This window comes from Lotus japonicus, chromosome 6 (assembly GCF_012489685.1).
Source record: "Lotus japonicus ecotype B-129 chromosome 6, LjGifu_v1.2".
Classification (NCBI taxonomy): Eukaryota; Viridiplantae; Streptophyta; class Magnoliopsida; order Fabales; family Fabaceae; genus Lotus; species Lotus japonicus.
The window spans coordinates 47,513,156-47,534,565 of record NC_080046.1 but is presented as its reverse complement, the minus strand read 5'-3'; the positions used below and the strand labels follow the sequence as shown (position 1 = coordinate 47,534,565).

The 21,410-nt window shown below is 39.0% G+C and overlaps 2 protein-coding genes and 1 long non-coding RNA gene across 5 annotated transcripts; all 3 read right to left on the bottom strand.

The window, feature by feature from the left end:
- Positions 1-492: 492 nt before the first annotated feature.
- Positions 493-1,662, bottom strand: LOC130725439 (uncharacterized). The gene has a single exon (XM_057576667.1). It carries the CDS (start codon positions 1,660-1,662, stop codon positions 493-495), a length of 1,170 nt encoding a protein of 389 aa, XP_057432650.1.
- Positions 1,663-2,213: 551 nt separating this feature from the next.
- Positions 2,214-10,886, bottom strand: LOC130722420 (uncharacterized). 3 transcript variants are annotated; one of them, XR_009013947.1, is made up of 4 exons: positions 10,570-10,886; positions 9,152-9,220; positions 3,670-8,372; positions 2,214-2,607 (listed from the first exon to the last, which is right to left on the bottom strand). It is a non-coding gene; the product is annotated as an uncharacterized LOC130722420 (long non-coding RNA). The 3 variants fall into 3 exon arrangements; XR_009013946.1 differs by lacking the exon at positions 2,214-2,607 and having other exon boundaries at positions 3,544-8,372; positions 9,152-9,225; XR_009013945.1 differs by lacking the exon at positions 2,214-2,607 and having other exon boundaries at positions 3,544-8,372; positions 10,570-10,874.
- A 5,156-nt stretch (positions 10,887-16,042) lies between these two features.
- Positions 16,043-19,491, bottom strand: LOC130723518 (bifunctional dihydroflavonol 4-reductase/flavanone 4-reductase-like). The gene is made up of 5 exons (XM_057574596.1): positions 19,465-19,491; positions 18,158-18,352; positions 17,115-17,274; positions 16,679-16,871; positions 16,043-16,542 (listed from the first exon to the last, which is right to left on the bottom strand). Exons 1-5 carry the CDS (start codon positions 19,489-19,491, stop codon positions 16,359-16,361), a joined length of 759 nt encoding a protein of 252 aa, XP_057430579.1. The 3' UTR covers positions 16,043-16,358.
- Between the last annotated feature and the right edge of the window lie 1,919 nt (positions 19,492-21,410).

Sequence of the window (21,410 nt, the reverse complement as noted above, 5' to 3'; positions counted from 1 at the left end):
CGGAGAAGATCTTTGAAGTACTTCGTACTCCGGCTGATGAGAAGGTGGGACTGGCAACTTTTCAGCTGAAGGGTGAGGCTGAATACTGGTGGAGGAGCGCCAGGTAGTTGATGACGGCCAATCAAGTGGCTGTTAACTAGGATTCTTTCAAGCAAGCGTTTCTGGACAAGTACTTTTCGGAGACAGCTCGAGAGGATATGGAAGATCCGTTCCTTATACTGAGACAAGGAAGTATGACCGTTGGGGAGTATGTTGCTAGACTGGAGACTTTTTCTAAGCATTTCAGGTTTTTCCAAGTGCGTGTGGATGAAGTTCCTTGCGAACTTGGTATGTTTGGAGCTCCAACTGTACGAGCTCCAAACATACCAAGTTTGCAAGGAACTTACGGTTCTCAAAGATCAACGGACATTGCAAGCATGTCGTACTCGCAACCAAACTATTGGTGGCAGGGGTCGATACCACCAAATTGAAAGGTAAATCTACAACAGGTAGTCATAGTCTCTTCACACAATGCACAGATACAAAAGAGTGTGTAGCACCCGAATCAAATAAAACAGATAAAGGGGTTCCAGTAATAGTACATGTACCCTGTATCAGTCCACTTGCATTCTCGGCTTCTTGCCCGGTAATGGAAAACACGCGTGCCTGTGCAGCATGTCGCTTTCCCTTAGCAGCATTCAAAGCTGGTTCAGCCTTAAGTGTCTTGCAGTCTCTCGCAATATGTCCTAGTTTCTGACAATTCCAGCACACTGTTCCAGTTTCTCCACACTCATTGGCATAGTGCCCTGTCTTGAAGCAAACCACATCCTTCTTTGGGGTTGGTACCCCACCACTTCCAGCATACTTTCGTCTACCACTAGGACGTTGATATGGCTTCTTCTGATGCAACTTCCCCTTGTCACTCTTCCCAGTATGTTGTTGATTGGACCGAATGGGTCCTCCACTTTCCCGATGACTCTTCATAGCCTCTACTTCTCGGGATTTCTCCACTAGTTGACGGTAGTTTCGAATCCCCAAAGGTCTCACCGACTCCTCAATCTCATTCCTCAATCCTACCATGAAGCGGTTGTAAAGATACACTTCATACACACGCACTTGGAAACACTTGAAATGCTTAGACAAAGTCTCCAGTCTAGCAGCATACTCCCTAACGGTCATACTTCCTTGTCTCAGTCTGAGGAACTGATCTTCCATATCCTCTCGAGCTGTCTCCGGAAAGTACTTGTCCAGAAACGCTTGCTTGAAAGAATCCCAGTTAACAGCCACCTGATTGGCCGTCATCAACTGCCTGGCGCTCCTCCACCAGTATTCAGCATCACCCTTCAGCTGAAAAGTTTCCAGTCTCACCTTCTCATTAGCCGGAGTACGAAGTACTTCAAAGATCTTCTCCGTCTCCCGCAGCCATTTGTCAGCCTTCTCATGCTCGACTTCTCCGTGAAACTTAGGTGGATCCTGGCGGTTAAAGTCAGTCAGTATCTTCACTTGAGCCTGTGCCTTCTCTCTTTCCTGTCTCTGCACCCTTCTAGCATTCTCTTCCGTAACCCGTTGAGCTTGGGCGGCGGCTTGAGCAGCATTCGCATTGGCCTGTTGAGCCATGATCTGAGCTAGTTGCGTCAACGCTTGAACTAGCTGAGCATTGGTTGGGTCCTGTCGTGGAGGCATTGTGATCTGGATCTGCACGAAGCAACACAACAACCAATATATCAGCTCTCTTGATTTGAAACACAAAACATCACAATCTAGGCGTTCACAGCCTTCAATCATCATCTACAACTTAAAATAGGAGCATCACGACAATGATGCTCCAAACCAACTCAAGGTCAAACTTCAAACATCTTATCAAACAATCCTTCTACCCAACTCTCGCGGACATCTAGAAAACTTGTTTGAAAAGGAAAACAACTTTATACCAAAATGTACCAAAATAGCTAAAATGTGAATAAAGTTAAGATGTGAGTTCTAAGACTCGAGTTCCAAACTTAAATAGCTCTGGTTTCTTCAACCGGAGCTCTGATACCAAAAAATATAATGCCCCCATTTCTCGAGTGTCACGTAGTAACCAATTTCCAAAAACATGAATAAATTTTCGTCGATTAATAAACCACATTAATTACGAAACCTCTTTCAGAAAAACCTTAATTAGAAATTTCTCGACGAAAAGCACTTGATATGAATACGTCAGCGTAAACTTGAATCATTTTAAAAACATATAGTAAACGAAATAATCACTTCATAAATGAACTTGTAAACTCAATCATTATTCAAAACTCTTATCAAAAGAAATTACATCAAAATGAAACTCTTGTTCAAATCAAAATAACTGAAAACTGTAAATCCTAAGATAAATTGTATGCTCAAAACCTTAACCCAAAGTACACATCTCTCAACCCAAGCTAAGTTCTACGTCGCTTGAGAAGTTCTTCGATGCGTGCTTGAACTAGTAGTACGTACGTAACTCAACCTTCAAACGTTCCTCCCACTCGTCCATCATCCATGTTATGATACAGACCATATGCAGCAACTCCTCCTCAGGGTAACGTCCCTTTGTCTCAACGGGTGGAGGGTTCGGTGGTTTCTCCTAATGGTCCATCTAATGGCGATAAGCGCCTACACAACACGCAATACAAAAAGAGAGGGTCAACTTCGAAATCAAACATATAAGGTCAAACAAATATGATATGATCACATATAGCATATAACATCACAGTTATAGTTAGTCACATAGCCTAAGGCTCAGTTAGTCTATGCGTCCTATCAAACTCATCTCAACCTCTCAAGGTTTGTCAATCACTATACCTCATCTCTTTTGGATATCCAACGTCACGCACCCGTAGGTGGGACGAAACGACCGTAACCGTTTGCACTCTTGTGTCTTATGCCCTTAGGCGAAGACGGGACAAGCTTACGACTCTCATGCTCAGCTGACCGAGGTTAAGCGTATTAACACACCGTCGTCTCCGACTCATGACCAGTGATAGCTATTCGCAAGTGCACGAATTGCCCGGTTAAAAAGATCGAACTCAGGGATTGATTGTATTAAATCTAGCTTCAAGTTCTATTCCAAAGTATAAAAGCGAGTAAAAACCTTTTAGTGAATTTTGTTTGATTGTAACTAGTTGGTAGCAAAACGTGAAAATAAATTGATTCTCAGATTCAGAGAGAAAAACTTGCCCCGGGTTTCCACTTCACCTACTCAATCCTAGTCCTCTTTGGTACAATTCCTATCAATTCCTTTGTTAAACCCTAATTGCATAAATCTATGTGATAACTTATCGATGTCTCGCATAAGAAACCCTTTTGATTAATCAACGAGTCCAATTTCTTGCAACTAGAATAATTAACCAAAGCATTAAGCACTTAATTCAGACCTACAAATCTAGTCGTTACCTCTATGTCTAGCCAGTAACACAATTCTAGACAACCCTAATTCAAGTTCCCTTCCCCACAATCAACTGTCGTTCTCATGTAGAAAAGTATGACGAAAGCATGCATTCAATCGTAGAATTATAATCAGAAAAGGGTTTAAGGGAGTAGACAAAGGAATAGAATAGAAATTGTACTTCAATTAAACTAGGACTTCATAAGATCCGTTCGGAAACCCGAAACAAAAGAGAAATTAGCCGAACATGGCTAAGAAATCCATAATAGAAAAGAAATTAAGCATAAAACCTGAGTATCAATCCTTTAAAAGCACTTCCCAGAGCTCTCCTAGGGTTTCTCCACTCAAGTAATAGTCAAAAGATCCTCCACTAATGATAAAATTAAGTATATATAAGGTTTCCACCGAAAATCTGATGAAAAACGCAACTTGGGCTTCAAAATGGGTCGACACCGCTCGAGCGGTACATCACCACCGCTCGAGCGGTGGAAAAACTCTGCACACGCGTTTTTTCCTTCCCACCGTCCTTACGGTGCTTTTCCACCGTAAGGGTGGTGGATGCCAGCGTAGGGGCGGTGATCCCCACCGTAAGGGCGGTATCGCTCGAGTAACAATCCTTCAATTATGCCTCTCCACCGTCATTACGGTGCCACCCCACCGTAAGGGCGGTGGCTCACCACCGTAAGGGCGGTGTGGCACACCGTCATGACGGTGGCTTCTGCAACTTCTTGCCTTGCTTCCAAACTTCTCCGTCTTTACTCCTTTCTTCTTCTAGCTCCATCCCAAGCTCCTCAAGCCTCATCCAAGCATTCCTAAAGCTCTAAAACACCTGCACACAACACTCAAACACAAGATCAAGTGAAGCATCACAGAAATCATTCAAACTCAAGAAAACCTGGAAGAAAACTCAAGAATAACCCTTTAAACGCAAGAAAGGTTGACTCTAACACTAATCTAAGACTAATGCATGAATATGCATGAACACTACATGAATATGACACTAAAATGCATGAAAACAAAGACAAAAAGACTCTATAAACATGGAACGAACCCGGGTCATCAACCAACTCCTGGGGTTGAGCTTAACAACGCACCGTCGTTTTCTATGCCACCACACTCTTAATCACTTCATTTTTCTCTCGTGCAACAAGTATACCGTATCTCTATCGGCAACGTCGTTTTCACGGTCCATAGCCTACACTTAGTACTATAGCCTCGACGAAATAATTACTTGTTCGCAAATATCATATGCAAAATACCCTAGCCACATGCTTTCTAGTATTTAAACAATATAACTCATGTTATAAACAAGTATATGATAGCATAACAACATCACAAATATCTCATGAAATTTTGGCAGCATAACGACAACACAAAAATATTCAACATGCCAGCAGCATAACAACACTATCACAACAGTCTATCGTTATGTGGACAGCATAACGACAGTATCACATCACAACAAACAATAGACCTCTATCTAGACCAGAAGTGCCCTCACCTTGGCCGATAAAATCCTCGTGTGATCTCGCTAGATCGACTTTGCCCGTACGAGTTCCTGCACGGACAGAGTAACGACAGGGTTAGAACCTTCGAAGAAAAGAAACCTCCTTCTTCTCCAAGAAGCTCGAAACCCTAGACCCAAAAACCCCATAAAACTTTAAACTTCACCGATCCATGAACAAGGAAAGGGGTTCTTCGAGTTCATACTTCCGTAGAAGCAGAGCTTGCTACTATGGGAATCCCTTGACCACTCAAAGGAGTAGTCAAGATCATCTTGCCTATAGAGGACAAGGAAGAACTCGACAAGAGAGAGAGGGAGAGGAGAGACTCACGCTAGAAAGGAGAGAGTGTGAGCACTTGAATTGTGAATTCCTCTCACCCCAAGCCCTCTATTTATAGTAGTTACATGTTTTGATTTCTTCTGGACTTTTCCCCTGTCATCTAGACTGACAATGTGGAGGAGATAACTCTAAAGATTTACCAATGACCAAAGGCATCAGGAACACAAAAGGATAACTGCTATCACGCAAGGTGCTGATCCTGTTTGCTTGTGTTGCTGAGGATGGGAAGGTGAAAAAGTTCCCAGTGATGCTATTGCCTAAAGAGAAGCTAGTGGACACAAATGGAGCAGGTAATGTGCTGTTACTTTTAGGGGTTCAATTTTAGAACTTAATAATGTTGTTGTGCTTCTAATCTCCACTCAAACAACCATCTCTTTTCTGATGTGGAAGATCGGTCTAGGCCGCAACCACAGAGCATACTCTTAGATGACCATCATCATGATCTTTGTGAAAGAAAAAGATGAAAACTCAAGAGAATAGGGATGAGAACTCGATAACCATGGGAGAAGAAGTAGGAAATTCGACCTCCAAGGTAGAAAAAGGAAAAGAAAACTCGGCTAGGAGGAGAGAAGAACTTACTTGAAAACCTTGTGTGCAAAAGAGACTCAAAAACAAAAAATTTGCTAACACACAAGTCCTCTATTTATAATAAAAGGTGAAAAAAAAATTCCAAACCCTAATCCCCTCACTCTAGTCGACACAATCAATAGGATTGTTGTCAAATTTCAATTTTTTGAAAAATAAACAAAAACCCTGATAGTTATTATTTAAAATAAAGCAGCCTTCTTCTTCTTCTTCTTCTTCTTCTTCTTCTTCTTCTTCTTCTTCTTTGCTAGGTACGATGTCGTCAGTGTTGATCCCTACCTTTCGGTGTTGATTTTTTTTCCATTTTTCTTCTTTGGTGGTTGGCTTCTGCATTATCTATTGTCCTTCCTTTCAATTTTTTTGTTTTGTTTTCTGTTCCCTCATAATTTGTTGTTTTGCTTTTGGCGCCATCTTATATGGTGCCATCAAAATAGGACCCGTCCTCGGTACTAGATCGATCATCACTCAATTCTCGTGTCGTAACTGCCAAAGCACATCGTCTAGGAATACATCAAGAAGGTCTCATACTACATGTGTACCTCGTACGTCGATTTCTTTCCTTTCCCCTACGTTAGCGAGCAAAAGGATTTCCCGGGAACCATCTTCCAGTGCGGCGATCCTCCGATTCTTGTCCAAGTATTCCGAAACGCCGGTCTCCGTAGAGACAATTGTCCTCGTACACAAGGCAAGGGATCTGGCATCTAAACAACCAATCCATTCCTAGAACCAAATCTAGGTCTCTAAAGGGGTAAACACACAAGTCTACACAAAAAGAGGTCTCCCTCAACATCAAAATGTAAAAGCACACAAGCAGTTTAAGAATTTATGGGTCTAGCAACAAGAGTAGAACCTATCACAAGAATGGTAAAGTAGTACACTCTACACTTAACCAGTTCAAACTTTCGGTAGGTTCTCATATAAGAAACCTCCGATCAACAACCAATAAACCACACTTAGCTTAGTACACAAGCAAGCACAAGAAGGATTCGAATCAACAAATGCAACTCAGTTGCCAAACTTAGGGTTAGACCCTCGACTTCACTAGGTAACAGTCAACTCACAACAAGTCTCACTCATCCTTAGGATATGATCTTTCAAATCTTCTCTAGATGTCCATAGTAAAACTTAACCTGTCAGTACCCCGGTTGGTATGTCTCTGTTGACAACTTCACTACCACCTCTTGACTAAACTCTACTCGGCTTAGGTGTCCACTCAGTTTCACTAGACGTCTCACCACGCTTACGTATAGTACTAGGCTCATCCCTCACTGGATAGTCACAACTCGTACTAAAACTTAGTTGTAGGCATCTCTCGAACCTCAACACTCTTCACAACTTATCACTTGTGATCTATGATACGATCCGTGTATCAACTCACCCAATCTCATAGGGTTTCTCACTCTCAGTCTCTCTGGCCACAAAGATCTCATTCCTATCACCGTAACTACGACTGATCGGTCTCTCGCTTACCCTCGGTCTCGAGCTCGGTACAACTAAAGGTCTATGGGGAAAACTCATCTTAACCCCTCCTAGTTCCAGTCATCATTGACCTTCAAACTCATAAAAGTTATTCCTAGGGAAATCTTCTTCTCTAGGAACTCAAAATCCATCATTCTGGTGTCCTACCAACATCTCCTCTGAGATTCCGCTCGAGGCTCGTCTAATACTTATCTCACTTTGAAATTTAATCCCTTAGTAGCAATCTAACATAATCCAGATTCACTAGAACTCATCAACATCTTCACATGTCTATATCTCTCACTAGGAGTAAACAGACAACCAATTCTACAACCAATCTACAATCCAGATAAGTAGAATTAAAACACATTTAAAGATTCTCCTCTCATGGGCAGAACCTAAAACATCTACAGCCTTAGATATTTCAGCATCTTGTCATGCCCGAAGCGGTTATAAGATTGGTCAGATCTTACAATCAGCTCTCTAGCAATCTAAGGGGAAATATCCTAAGTGCAGACACACACCACTCAGAGTCACACAACTTCACCCGACAGACTCACTTCCCGACAAGCTCTGGTATTCTCAACCGGAGCTCTGATACCACAATGTAACACCCCGATTTTCAGGGTGTCCTCGTAGTGCAATAAACAGTAATATAAACCTGCTTAACTGATTTTGAACCTGAACAGACAGAGGTAATTAATTTTTTTTTATACATAAGATATGTCATGATAAGCTTTACTCATATACTTACCCGAGTTCAAGAAAATATGTTTCATACCCAGTGGACAACCCAAAGGAAGTTTACAAAAGACAACTCGTTTTTCCAAAACTCAGGTTGCCACAACAAAACTCAACCCCCTGACCTCTTAGTTCGGTATACCTCCTACGATCCCGCGCAGGGTGACCGCATAAAGGTATATGCATCTGATACCTACCCATACCCCATCATTCGTGAGTACAAACACGTCGAAGGTTTAGACACCGAAAACGGAAACCTTATCCTACTAGCTTAAACCTTGGTCCGACGTCCAACTGTCGATCTCGGCAAATCTCCGATCAAGTCTCTCTCCTCTTGACCTCCTCTTGACCATCGTAACGCCCGCCTGGCGACGGATCACCCAAACACAACCAGTAGAAAACAATGCAAGGGTCACTTCAAAGCAGACATCATAACACATATACATATATCATATAAGGCATATGGAACATATAAGCACTTGCAGATATTTCACACATGACCAGATATAAGGAAAGCGTAAAAATGCAATGGGGTTATTCAATTTTTAGTTTGTCCGGACTAATGTTGAACCCTCTCTGTATAGATGAGAACAACTGGATCACTTCGCTTACACGGCCAGCGATGCACGTGTGTCTCTCAGACTTGCGGAGTACCCGTGGGGAGACTGACTCGATGCCCAACTCCCCAATCAATTTGTAAGGCCCTGTTGGAAGGAAGTCGAAACCCCCAACCTCAACCAAATTGACTATTTAACAGCTTGCGTGGCTTGATGCGAAAAGATATAAGTTTAAAACATAAGCATTTCAACTCCTCCATACATATTCGAATCTGCTCAATCTCCGAACTTCATGCATAGGCATATTCACATCACATAGCTTATGATAAACACATATATCATAGACCGCATCACATTTTCCACACATACATACATGTCAAGGAAACTTCCAACATATAAGTATAAATCCTTTAACACATCATCACAACAATTGCATGTAGCTTCCATTCAAGATACCAAGCAATTCTACCAAACAATCGGGTCGCCCTCAGGACGCCGTCAGCTAACCACAAGCTATCATGCCGTTCTACTCACAATATATCTTTACATATAAGTAGTAGTTATAGTATTAGTAAGAAGGCCCTTACCTCGAGTGTCGGGGTACAAAAAGGAACTACGTTCGTCCTCGTCTACGAGCTCTCTCTTTCTCTCCGAACCTTCACTAACCGTAAACACTAGTTTAGTAAACTTTCTAAGCGCTTGGAAACAAGCGGCAGCCCTAAGGCTTGCCCAAAAACACTAACACATAGAAAACCCTAAATCTGTCCCTGACCAGTGACATTTCAGAAATCAGGGGCAGTTTTACACGCAAAACCTTGACCCTTAAAACATCTTTAAAAATTCCCAAACTTTTTATGAAGAATCCTTACTGAGTCTAGTTTAAATCATAAAAAACTCAAGTCTTAAATCGAAGTACAAAAATCACAAAAAAACAAAGGGTGCACGGAGGTCCTGTGACTTGGCAGATTTGACCTCCGTGGCCGTATCGTTCATATCTTGAGCTACCGAGCTCCGAATGACCCGAAAACGGCGCCCACATTTAGCTAACTCAAAGAAATAAAACATAGGCTAAGCCTTAACAACCCATAAAATCACTTAGTCATTTAATTTCAAAGAAACAGTGACGGCAGATTCTGACAGAGTCATTGCCCAGCCACCTCTCATCACTAAATTTCCCTTGGGCCTTTTAGTGGGTGCTTCAAGCTACCAAATGAGGTTCTAGGCTTAGAACAACAACTTGTGGAGCCTCACCATCAAGTAAAATCACCTTTTCAACCCCCTGGGCGTGCATCAACACCTCAAGGTTGAAGTTGATCATTTCTTCCTTAAGTTTGCAAACCATTTCTCTTAAAACTTCAACAACACATGGAATAACTCAAACAAAAACTTCATGGGCTACACATGCCTCAGCCATCCCCTCATGAAGGTCCTCATCAAGTATTTACTTGACTCTCTTTCATGGATCTAGGGTTCTAAGCACCATTTTCACAAGTAAAAACCCTAAGAGTTCAACAACACTTTCTCACTAGCAAAATCACTTTTTCCAAAAATGATTTTCTCAAAACTCTAAAAATATCATTGGAATCATAATCTACCCAAGATTAATCTTTTCCAACCAGAAATCAGATTTAACAAAAGTTCAAAATCACTTGTGAGCAAAAACCTATTTAATCAAAAACTTCTTTGATTTCTATCATCTCTTTGCTTGGATCTATAACCTTTTCAAAACCATTTCTTCATTCCTCAACTATAAAATTTCGACCCAAGCATCAACAAAGAGAAATCCAAGAACCAATTTGATTTCTAGGCTCAAAAAGATGATTGAAACTCATAAAAACCCATAAACACACCTCTCTAGTTCATGCAAGCATAACTTCTTCATATGACCTCAAAACAGAAAAATTCCAAAAGAAAAAGTGTAGAGAATCATGCTAGCAACAACTTTCATTCACATCATGAAAGCTAAAAATCAAAGGATCAAGAGCTAGGGAGGAGAGAAACTCACGGCCAGATTTGGAAAATGGGAGAAACTTGAGAGCTATTGACTTTTCCTTTCCATTCCAAGCAAAATCTGATTCTCTCACTAAAACAAGCTTATATACCATGTAGTAAGTCACAAAATTCCTCCCCATTATGCCCTCCAAGCTCACGGCCTTCAAGGCCTCCTTTCCATGTGCTTTTTGATCAAAGCTTATCCAATGACTCACCGAAAATAAATCCAAGTTTATCCAAACGCGCCCTTCGTTAAACTTCTCCGAAAATTACGCGAATGAACTTTATGGAACCTCAAAAATATTCTAAGCACCTCCAAATATTTTGAGATTATTCTGACCAAAAACCGAAACCTTAACAGTTTAGAATAAAGCCACATTAATACTGCGTCCGTCCGTCAAACTTCTCCATCCCATTACAACCCACGGCTCCTTCTCTCTCTCTAGCCTTGACTTTTCTCTCTTAGACTATCCACAATGGTTTCAACTTTCAACACCACTTTTTCTCTTCCCAACACTCCACATCACATTCTCTCTCCAGTTCAACACTTCATTCAACTTTTACCCACTCCAATGGTTTTTCATTCAACACCCTACCCCCTACCCCACCACTTTTATTTCATATTTTGATTTAATTTTATACTCCCTCTGTTCCTATTTATAAGTCACAAATAACTAATTCTCTTAGATTAAGAAAAGTAGTTAGTAATAATAAATTTGTAAAGGAAATGATTAGCTTTCCTAGACTACCCTTATTTACTTTCCTATAATTTTCTCTCTCCAAGTTAATATTCCAAAAGTTCATCATCTCTTTCATATTAAATATGAGGGTGAATTTGAAAAAAATTATTTAATGCTACCTAGATATTAGAAAGTGACTTATATTTAGGAATAATTTTTTTTCAAAAAATGTGACTTATAATAAGGAACGGAGGGAGTATTTTTCTTTTTATGATTTCATAAAATTAAAATTTAATTGTTGGGAGTTTGGTTGTTGGGAAACTGATTTGGATGTTGAAAATTGTTGGGAATTCGGTTAGAAGAATTCTGGGTGTTGAAATGGTAGTTGTTGGGATCAATTTCAAAGCAAAGGGGATAGTTGAAAGATAATTAGATGAATAAGATGATGGAAAACTTGGTTTTTTTTTTTCTGTGTCCAAATCAAACGAACCAAGTCTCTATTTATAGAGAAAAAAAATCATGAATTTTGGTAATTTTTTTATATTTTTTTAATTTTTTTTTTAATGAAATAATTGAGTTGGAAAGATTAGGATAAAAGAAAATCGCCCGGACGAATTAAAACGCGACACGCGTCCCCATCTGAACATCTCTCTCTCCTCTGGGTCCCAGCAGCCTGCCATTTCTGCAGGTCACGCGTGATGTTGGAGCGTGTGTGGCACGCGCCTGGCATACGCCAACCAGGCGCTGCCACGTGTCACCGCGCTCAGGTTTAAACTGTGTTGAAAAATTTCAACATCTCTCTCATCCTTTCAACTTTCAACACCACATTTCAACACCACTAATCACCCCTTTCAACTTTCAACTCCCCCCTTTACACACCATTGCTGATAGTCTTATACCTTGATGGGAAAGCATGAGTGAATTCCTTCCATAAGTCCCATCAAAGAGCTTCCAACCAATGGGAGGTTGAAACCTCATGTACTTGTTGTACTTTTCGGCGTTTTCGAGGAAAAGCGCCACAGAGAAAACTATAACAGGAAGTTCATTCAAACTAATCCGAAAGGTTACGAAACTTGCGCGAAAGTCGTTAAAATAAATCAAGTGGTAGCCCGGGGAAATATCGTAATTTTCCGGCTTCGAATTATTTTTCCGACTAAAAACCTCGAGGTAACTCGAGTTAGGTTATTAGGCACTAATCCTCTTCCTCACGAAATTCTAAGACTTTAGGTTCCGACCGCATAATTTTCCGAGATCCGGAAAGTCATTTACGCACACACCGAAGTTACTAAAATGGCCCCGCGTTGCCGAAAAAATACTTTCCCAGAACCTCCGGAACGGATTAGGTCGACTTTATACTCAAAATTCACGAAATCGAACGAGGATTAAGATTACGAGGGTTTCGAAGTCCAATTCCAACTCGAACTAGGGTCGAGGTTGAATGGTCCGTTCTAACCCTAAAGTCAACTCAAAAGCATCAATCAAAGGTACTAGCATAAAACTTGTGCACTCATGGCACTAATCATAATCATAAGAGTAATTAATTAATTACAACATTAATTAAATCTCAGGGTCTTACACAACCCCACCTAGCCCAGAAACCCCAAAACCGAAAAAAAGAAGGAGAATAAGATTTTGGAAGGGGCACCGAACCCAACCTAACCCCACCCCACTCAAACCCAGAAATTAAGAAGAAGACGAACTAAAATCCAACCCCAACCCCAACCCTGTCCAAACTCACCACCGAACCCACAAAAACCCCACCACCGAACCCAACACGGAAATTAAGAAGAAGAAGAAGAAGCCATGAGTTCGCAGAAACACGGTTGAATAAGGGGGTTTGTCAGATCTCAGGCGGATTAAAATGCACCGACCCAAAGAGGGAGATCGAAGTGGCCGCAGGGGAGACGACGGCGACGGCGCGAATCAAGACACGGTGGTTCAACCAGAAACAACATCAGAGCTCTTGATCTATGAGGAACGGTACTGCGGACTCCATGGTGATGTTGAACAGACACCGAATCTTCCCTCGGCAGCATGACCGCCACCGTCAGTCTCTGGATCGATGTCGGGTTGCGCACTTCTTGGAGCACATGATCTTCAAGGGAACATGGGGGAGATCCAGTGAGTGAAGATGGGGGAGCGACATCTCGAGGAGGAGAGAACATGGGGGGCGGCAGTGAGTGAAGATGTTCTCTAGGGTTGGGGATGGTGGGTGTGATGATGATGAAATGGTTCTGATTGTTATCAATTAGGTTTAGTTATCGATTAGGTTTGGTTAAAAAAATTCTGTTCTGATTGTTATCATGGTTCATGACACCGGATTTAGAATTTAAATTAAGAGATTTGTTTAGTTTAGTTAAATTAGTTTAGTTTAATTTAATAGATATTAGATTTTTAATGTTTTAAATTTTATTTTAATTACATTTGGAAATTAAAGATAAATGAAAAAGGAAAAAAATGCCACATATGCCTCGTCGGAGGGGTGGGCGGCACCGCCCCTCCAGCGAGGACGAAAAGCAGCAATTACTTTCAAATAAGGGATCAAAGGAGGAAAACCAAACTAGTGGTCACCCTTAAAAACCTACTATTGCCTTGTTAACCTCAAAAAAAAAAAAAAAAAAACAAAAAATTAGTCTTTTAAATAACCCAACCTTCCGCGCCAATCCACCCTAATCACTTGCCTGCATCTGATCTGCGACGCCGTTCTCCGGCTGCTGGCTACGCCTAGGACTGTTCATGGTTCTCTGAGAACCGAAGCTAACCAAGAACCGAACCGAAAACCGAACCGTTTAAGAACCGAACCTTTAAGAACCGAACCGAACTCGAACCTAAATTGAAAAACCGGTTCGGTAACCGAACCAAAATATCAACTACCAATTCAGGTTCGGTTCGGTTCGAACCATAGTATATCGGTTCGGTTCGGTTCGAACCATCTATAAATATGCATATTTTACCGAACTGGTTAACCAAAATTTGTAACCGGTTCGGTTCGGTTCGAACCATACTATATCGGTTCGGTTCGGTTCTCTCGAACCAAAATTTTGGTTCAGGTTCGGTTCGGTTCAAGCAAAGAACCGAACCATGAACAGTCCTAGCTACGCCGACGCGGCACCGTGAGAGAGGATCGTCAGCTTCATCTATGAAGCCATTCAGAGGCCGAAAACCAGAGGCAATAACTGGCATTTGTTGACATCACAGAGTTGCTGGCTTGCTTGGGAAGGAACACATTGCAAATCAACCTCCCCATTTCCTCTCAAGCTTCACCTGCATACGAGAGAGAGGATTTCAGGTTAGCTCAAGTTTCCATTCCATGCATGATCCCTGTTATTATCTGATCCAATTTTGGGAATTAGGTTTGGTAAGGTTCAAATTGGTTTGATTCTTTCAGTTTTAAATGATTCAAGTGTCAATTTTTTTGATGCGGTTGGAATTTTTTTTTCCTGAATTTGTACCTCTGTTGGTCTTTTAAGCATGAGATTCCTGAGCTCTGAAATTGAATTTTTCTCGGATGTACTATTTGGACCGTTTCTCTTTTGATGTGAAAGTTTAAATTTTCAGTGCTTTCATGCTTAGGAGGAGTAAAAGGAAAGGACAGTATGTGTATCTTGAAAATCTTAGTTAGAGTTTCCATGGAAATTTTAGTGTTCATTAGATAACTTGGGACTAAAGTTAGTTAGTTTTAATTTTCAGTGCTTTCATGCTTAGGAGGAGTGAAAGGAAAGGACAATATGTGTTTGTTGAAAATCTTAGCTAGAGCTACCCTGAAAACTTTGAAACTTTAGTATTCATCAGAGAATTTGAGACTAAAGTTAGTTACCCTACACTTTAGTTTTAATTTCCAGTGCTCTCATGCTTAGGAGGAGTGAAAGGAAAGGACAGTATGTGTCTATTGAAAATCTTAGTTATAGTGACCCTGGAAATTTTGAACCGTAAGTGTTCAGCCGAGAATTTGGGACTAAAGTTACTTACCCAACACTTAGTATGCGTCTCTCGAAAATCTTAGTTAGAGTTACCCTGGAAATTTTGAAACTTCAGTGTTCATTAGAGAATTTGGGACTAAAGTTAGTTACCCTACACTTAAGTTTTAAACTTCAGTGCTTTCATGCATAGGAAGAGTTAAAGGAAAGAACAGTGTGTCTTGAAAATCTTAGTTAGAGTTACCGTGGATATTTTGAAACTCAAATGTTCATCCGAGAATTTGGGACTAAAGATAGTTACCCTACACTTTAGTTTCAATTTTCCGTTCTTTCGTGCCTAGGAGGAACGAAAGTAAAGGACGGTATGCGTCTCTTGAAAATCTTTGTTAGAGTTACACTGAAAATTTTGAAACTTTAGTGCTCATCATTGGGACTAAATTTACAGGGAAGTTGGAAATTAGTTAGGAAGCTTTCACATCCAAACTGTAGAAATCTTGGTTGAGTGTTTCTTTAATTGTGCGGGAGGCTTGAATGAGAGTGTTGTTATGGTACTCTTGTGGGATTGGACATATTAATGTTGTGCTAAGTACTTTAGTTTAGAGAAATGAGAGAGTGGATTTTTGGCAATTGAACTCTATGTGGATAGAACATTAGTCCTTGATAAGACCTTACTTTTGAGCTTTGATGTGAGCTCCACCCTTGCTGTCATAGGAATTGCATGTTGATAGTGATTCCTTAAACTTAACCTTACGCACTGATTGTGAGATACAATAAGAAGCCATTCTGTGGAGGAATACCCCATACTTTCAGTGTCACAACCTGGCCAACCCCGTAGGTTCGATTTTCCCTTCCCAAACAACTTTCATAGTGTTTGAATCCACCAGATCACTAAAATACAAAAACTAGCACCCTTCATTATTTGAAACACTTAAAGTATCTGAAAGAGGACATATATCTAGTCCAAGATTGACTTTGATAATTTGTTTATTTTACATGTAAACACACATAAACCTTAATCAAGAATACAAAATAAGAAAAGAAAGATGATAGTCATCACAAGCACAAATTAAGACTTAAAGGCATATCTATTTGAATTAAACTTATATCAAGTTCCTTACATCATTTTTATCAAGTCCACTTGCCATTGTTTGAACGAAGAACTTGATGGAATTGATACAAGGAACACGATCTAAGTCTTTTCCTATTTATTTCTGTGTTATGCCATTGCCTGGAGTCTTTGCATGTTTAGGAAGAAGCCCTTTTTCTCTGCACATGTCAATTCCTGCAATGTACATATCCTCTAAACTGTATTTAAATTGGAATCCAATGTCTTTGATCTTCTTTGATGAAAATCTGACAAGCTCCAATTGATCTGGAATATTCTTGAACCTAATAAAAAAATCCAACATGCAATATCAGCTCAACATGTACTCTTATATTGTAGTTTTGTGCAAAGATAAGTGATACTGAAATATTTCAACGTGAAACTAACCAGTATGTCAAATTAGCTTTGAATTAAACTTACTTAGTGGGAACCTTGTACTCTGGATACTTTGAGTTAATTAAATTAGCAATGTCATGGATGTTAGCATCGCATGCACTGCAGACATATCTCCCTTCTCCTTCTGGATGCTCGAACAGGAATATATGTGCAAGACAAAGATCATCTATGTGGACGAATTGGCCTTGCTTTATGATCGAATAATGGGTCTCATTTCCTGCCAACTTATGAGTAAGACTTGAAGCATACATATTGGAATCTCTTTAATTAGTTGACTCTAGAATATTAATATGTACCACCTTCACATGTTTAAGTCTAGTAATATGAACACAATACACAGATATATATATAATAGAAACATGGACTAAAGTAGTCATTTCCAACATACGCTTTGTGAGGGTTATAAACCCCCGCTAATGTGTGTTGAAATGCACCAATCATTTCCTTATAAATATAGTACCTGTGATAGGAGACAGAGCAGTGGTTAGGCTTGGTGGCATTGTCGGCGTTAGAAAGGGGCCAACAACAAGGGGTGGAATTATTGTTATGAGGTCAATGTTGTTCTCTTTCGCAAATTTCCACGCTTCTTGCTCCACCAATGTCTTTGAAGCAAAATACATCTACAGGAAAATGGAACCAAGATTAGTTATAAAGTTCAGTCTATAGACAGACTGATCTAGAATATGGATAGATGTCTGCCCTTGATCTGAAGTCATTGTAGAAAACTCCTCGAGTTCATTAGAAATTGGGTTAATTTGTACCTCGGAGTATTAGAATTAGGGTTAGGCTTAACTCTACTCCAAAAGCTAATTTGGCTGTGAGAATTGCACTACCATCTATAAGGACTATCTTGGTGATATCTCGAGTTAGTGTAAGAATTCTCAACACATCCTCTCACGTCCAGGGCAGGATATCTAAAGTGTAGAAATTGCAGGGATGATCATCTGCGGGTGGTGTGGTCCAATAAACAGATGTATGATAGACTCTAATATCATATTAGAATTTGGGTTAAGCCAAACTAGCTTTCGGGATAGTGTTAAGCCTAACCCAAATTCTAATATGGAGTCAACAAACATGGTCAATTTAGTTCTCAACCAACTTATTTCTTTATTATATGTAGTTATGCTGTCATTGTTAATATTTATAAAATTTGAAAAAACAACTTACAACTAACAGATATATAAAAAACTTCATAATGAATTGGATTACTAAATTCGAATAAGTGCAGAGTAAAGTATTATTGGAAGTCAACTTAACATTTAAACTTTCAAAATCATTTGTTTAGTTTAATATGTACTATCATAAATTGGTAGACCTTACAAAACTGAAATAAAAAAGACTCCAAAAAAAGTTTAAGTTTAGTGTACACAAATATCCGTTTACTTTAATTTCAATGAATAAAAAACAGAGCACATTATCTGAAGTAAAAATGCAAAAGGAAAAGTTTTTATCATCATTAGTGAAACATGGGAGGGACTCGATAAGGAAAATAAAAATACTAACCCAGGCAGTCATCTTTACTCTTTGGCAGAACTCAACGTCACTCCAACAAGTCTCATCCAACACATGTTTTTGTTGTTCTGAAACGTTGAGGGTGCCAGCGGACGATGTGAAAACCAGCCTCCGAACAGTTTTGGCTTTCAGGCATGCTTTCATGATGTCTAGTACTCCATTTATGGCAGGTTTGATCACTTCATTCTGCACATCCAATCAAATTTTGAGACATCTCATATTCAATAATCTCCATCAAATTGCATTCAAATTTCGTGATTTTCACCACTATTTTTCATTAAGTATTGATTATCCTTTGGGAGAGTTTTATATGGCACAATGGTAAACTAGCTCATGGTGCTATTTTTCTGTCAGGAATCATTTCTATCTGGATGTGTATAGTCTCAGAAAGTAGATGAATATATTAAATTAAGGCGTGATGCAGTAGGTGTATTATTATATTTATTAGTTCTGATTGGTGTCATGTAAAGTAGGTGAATATATTAGTTTTAAAGTAGATAAATATGTTAAATTGGCTTGATTTTTTCTTGTAATTTTGTATGATTTTTTTTTTATTGATATGATTTGTTGGCTTAAAAACATATCTGTTAAAAAAGTCATTAACTACTTTTGATAACTCATCAAAAGCTATAGTCGTCCACATGTGAAAGCTTGAAATATTTATCTATTGGTAGTTGGTAGAGATGCTTTCAAGTGTAGTATTATATTGAGTAGCAAAAATGATAAGACACCCATTTGAGAGTGTTAACACAAATTTAGCAGAGTATAGAAGCAAAACAAATTGAGAGATAGAAAGAAAGAAAATACGAAACTGCATTCATTATTGTTGAATTGAGATTACATGAGTGGTTAGAAGCTATACTCAACTGAAACCATGTATCTACTAACAGATAAACTGAATCAAACTAATAACCTAAAAACAGAACCGTAACAGTAAGTTTTTTTTTATAGGCAAATGTTAGTTATTACTAAATTAGTTCCTTCTCCAGGGCCAGGCCCTTCACCCTTCATTCCCCTCCCCAACCCTTATGTTCCCTAACTCTTACCACTTGAGCTATATGACAACCATAACAGTAAGTGAGGGAACTAATTAATATAACAGATTTTTAAAAGCATACTAATTCTGATAGAATGAAAAAAGAGAAAAGGTTATCATTTCTAGAACTATTCATGGTTGAAGAGAAAGAGATGAAAACAATATAGGTGGACAAATGAGATAAAAGAGAAAAAGTGTGTGAATGTATGAAAATATTAAAACTTGTACTATATTTAGAAATCAAGTGTGAATTAATGTATACCTCAGGATCTTTGGACTCAAAGTCCATGGGGCTGGTGTTTACACCAAATTTTGGTAAAACAAATAGAAAATCCAAGGATCAATCTGGGACTGGATTCGAGTCCTCTTGGGTTCTTTGGTGAAAATGAATTAAATTTAGTCACTCAAAACTAAAGAAATTTAATAACAAATTAGAAACAAAGAACCCAAGAGGACTCGAATCCAGTCCCAGATTGATCCTTGGATTTTCTATTTGTTTTACCAAAATTTGGTGTAAACACCAGCCCCATGGACTTTGAGTCCAAAGATCCTGAGGTATACATTAATTCAATTAACTAGAGTATATTCCGACCAAGCTTTTGTACTTCGATCAAGTATATTTCGACCAAGATTTGTAAAAATATTAGATCATTGCTTCGACCCCAGACAGGAAGACAATAGTCGAGTAAAGAAGGTCAATAATTATATGGCTCAAATTGTTTCAAAGTCCTTACCTTGTTTGAATTTGGTCGAAAAAATGTAAAGAAAAAGATGGCTAAGTTTTCAAAGAAAGCCATACAATGTTTAATCAATTTTGGTGACATGACTCAAAATGTTATTCCTCTCACTTTTTTCGAGAAACAACATTTTGGGGGGCCTCTGTTAACACCAAAATTTCCAAATGGTTAAATTAATCACTGAGATATGAAATATGTAAATGTTGTCAGTGTAGTTTATACTTTGCTGCCAAATTATTATTATTTACATATATTGGTCGAAATATGGTGGTGGCATGGGTTGAAATATTGTTTGACATATATTTACATTGCTAAGATTGAAGTTATATATGGTGTTGCTAGAGTAGTATTTCGACCCGGTAAAAAGATTATTTAGTCGACCCAAGTTTTAATAGTATATAAATCAAAGGAAAAGTATATTCTAGAATTTGGCTTGGTTAGTGTAAGAGGTCGAGAAACATGGACTGTGGGTCGAGATATATAGTAAGCCAAAGGGAAAAGCATGACTTTGATCTAATATGTATTGTCCATTCAATATATGAGAAGCACCACATAGATCCAAGTTTAATATGCAATGTGCATAAAGGCATTTCCATGCATCATGCAAGATTCATTTTATATTAAGAAATAGTAGAACTTGGCATCGTGTTGATGGCAGGATTATGGTCGAAGACATTTCCAAACTTGCCAAGTACTAAGCATTTTATTACTAATATTTCGACTATATTTTCAACATCAATTGAAACTATTTCTTCGACCCAAAATGAAAGAAAAGAAGCCGAGCAGCAAGAGATGAAGATTCACAGCTAGCAAAGAAGTGGTTACAAGAGAAGCAGTTATTGGAAGGTGGTGCAAGTTACTACAACAGTAGATATGCCAAGTGTATGGCTTTAATATAGGAAGTTCTTTTCTGTTTTAGTATTATCCGTAGGATTAAAATAGTAGTTTTATTCCAAGTTCTATAAATAGAACTTCTATTTGTAAAATAATCAGATTTCACACATTTAGGCTCCTAGACTCTGAAAGCCAACAAGTCAATCACAAAGACAAATGGCAATTAGGAGATCATGAGCATGATTGTGGTGTAATCTCATTTACTTTGCATTTCAATTCATACTATTTCATCTTTTCTTCTTTTTTCTCTTTTATTTTTCTTTACTTGTTTCAATTTCTTTACTTTATCCTGTTCTTCATGAAAAAAACTGGAATTGACACTCAAACGTTTTCACCAAAGAACCCAAGAGGACTCGAATCCAGTCCCAGATTGATCCTTGGATTTTCTATTTGTTTTACCAAAATTTGGTGTAAACAAATTGGCACGCCCAGTGGGACAAGTTTTGTGAAAACTAAATTTTTCAAAGTGTCGCATGCACAGTTGATTTGATTTTGATTTCGTGAAATTAAATCAACTTGTTAAATTATTGGACGATTGTGAATTTAGAATCTGGAATTCAATTCAAGGCCTCGTGAC

Bases quoted from the DNA above. Each gene is read 5' to 3' on its own strand.
- LOC130723518 (XM_057574596.1), bottom strand. From the start codon at position 19,491: ATGGACTTTGAGTCCAAAGATCCTGAG. The intron at 17,275-18,157 runs GTTAGTATTTTT...ATTTTCCTGTAG, and splicing joins GAGTAAAGATGACTGCCTGG to ATGTATTTTGCTTCAAAGAC. The intron at 16,872-17,114 runs GTACTATATTTA...ATAAGTTGGCAG, and splicing joins TGCTCTGTCTCCTATCACAG to GAAATGAGACCCATTATTCG.
- LOC130725439 (XM_057576667.1), bottom strand. From the start codon at position 1,662: ATGCCTCCACGACAGGACCCAACCAATGCTCAGCTAGTTCAAGCGTTG.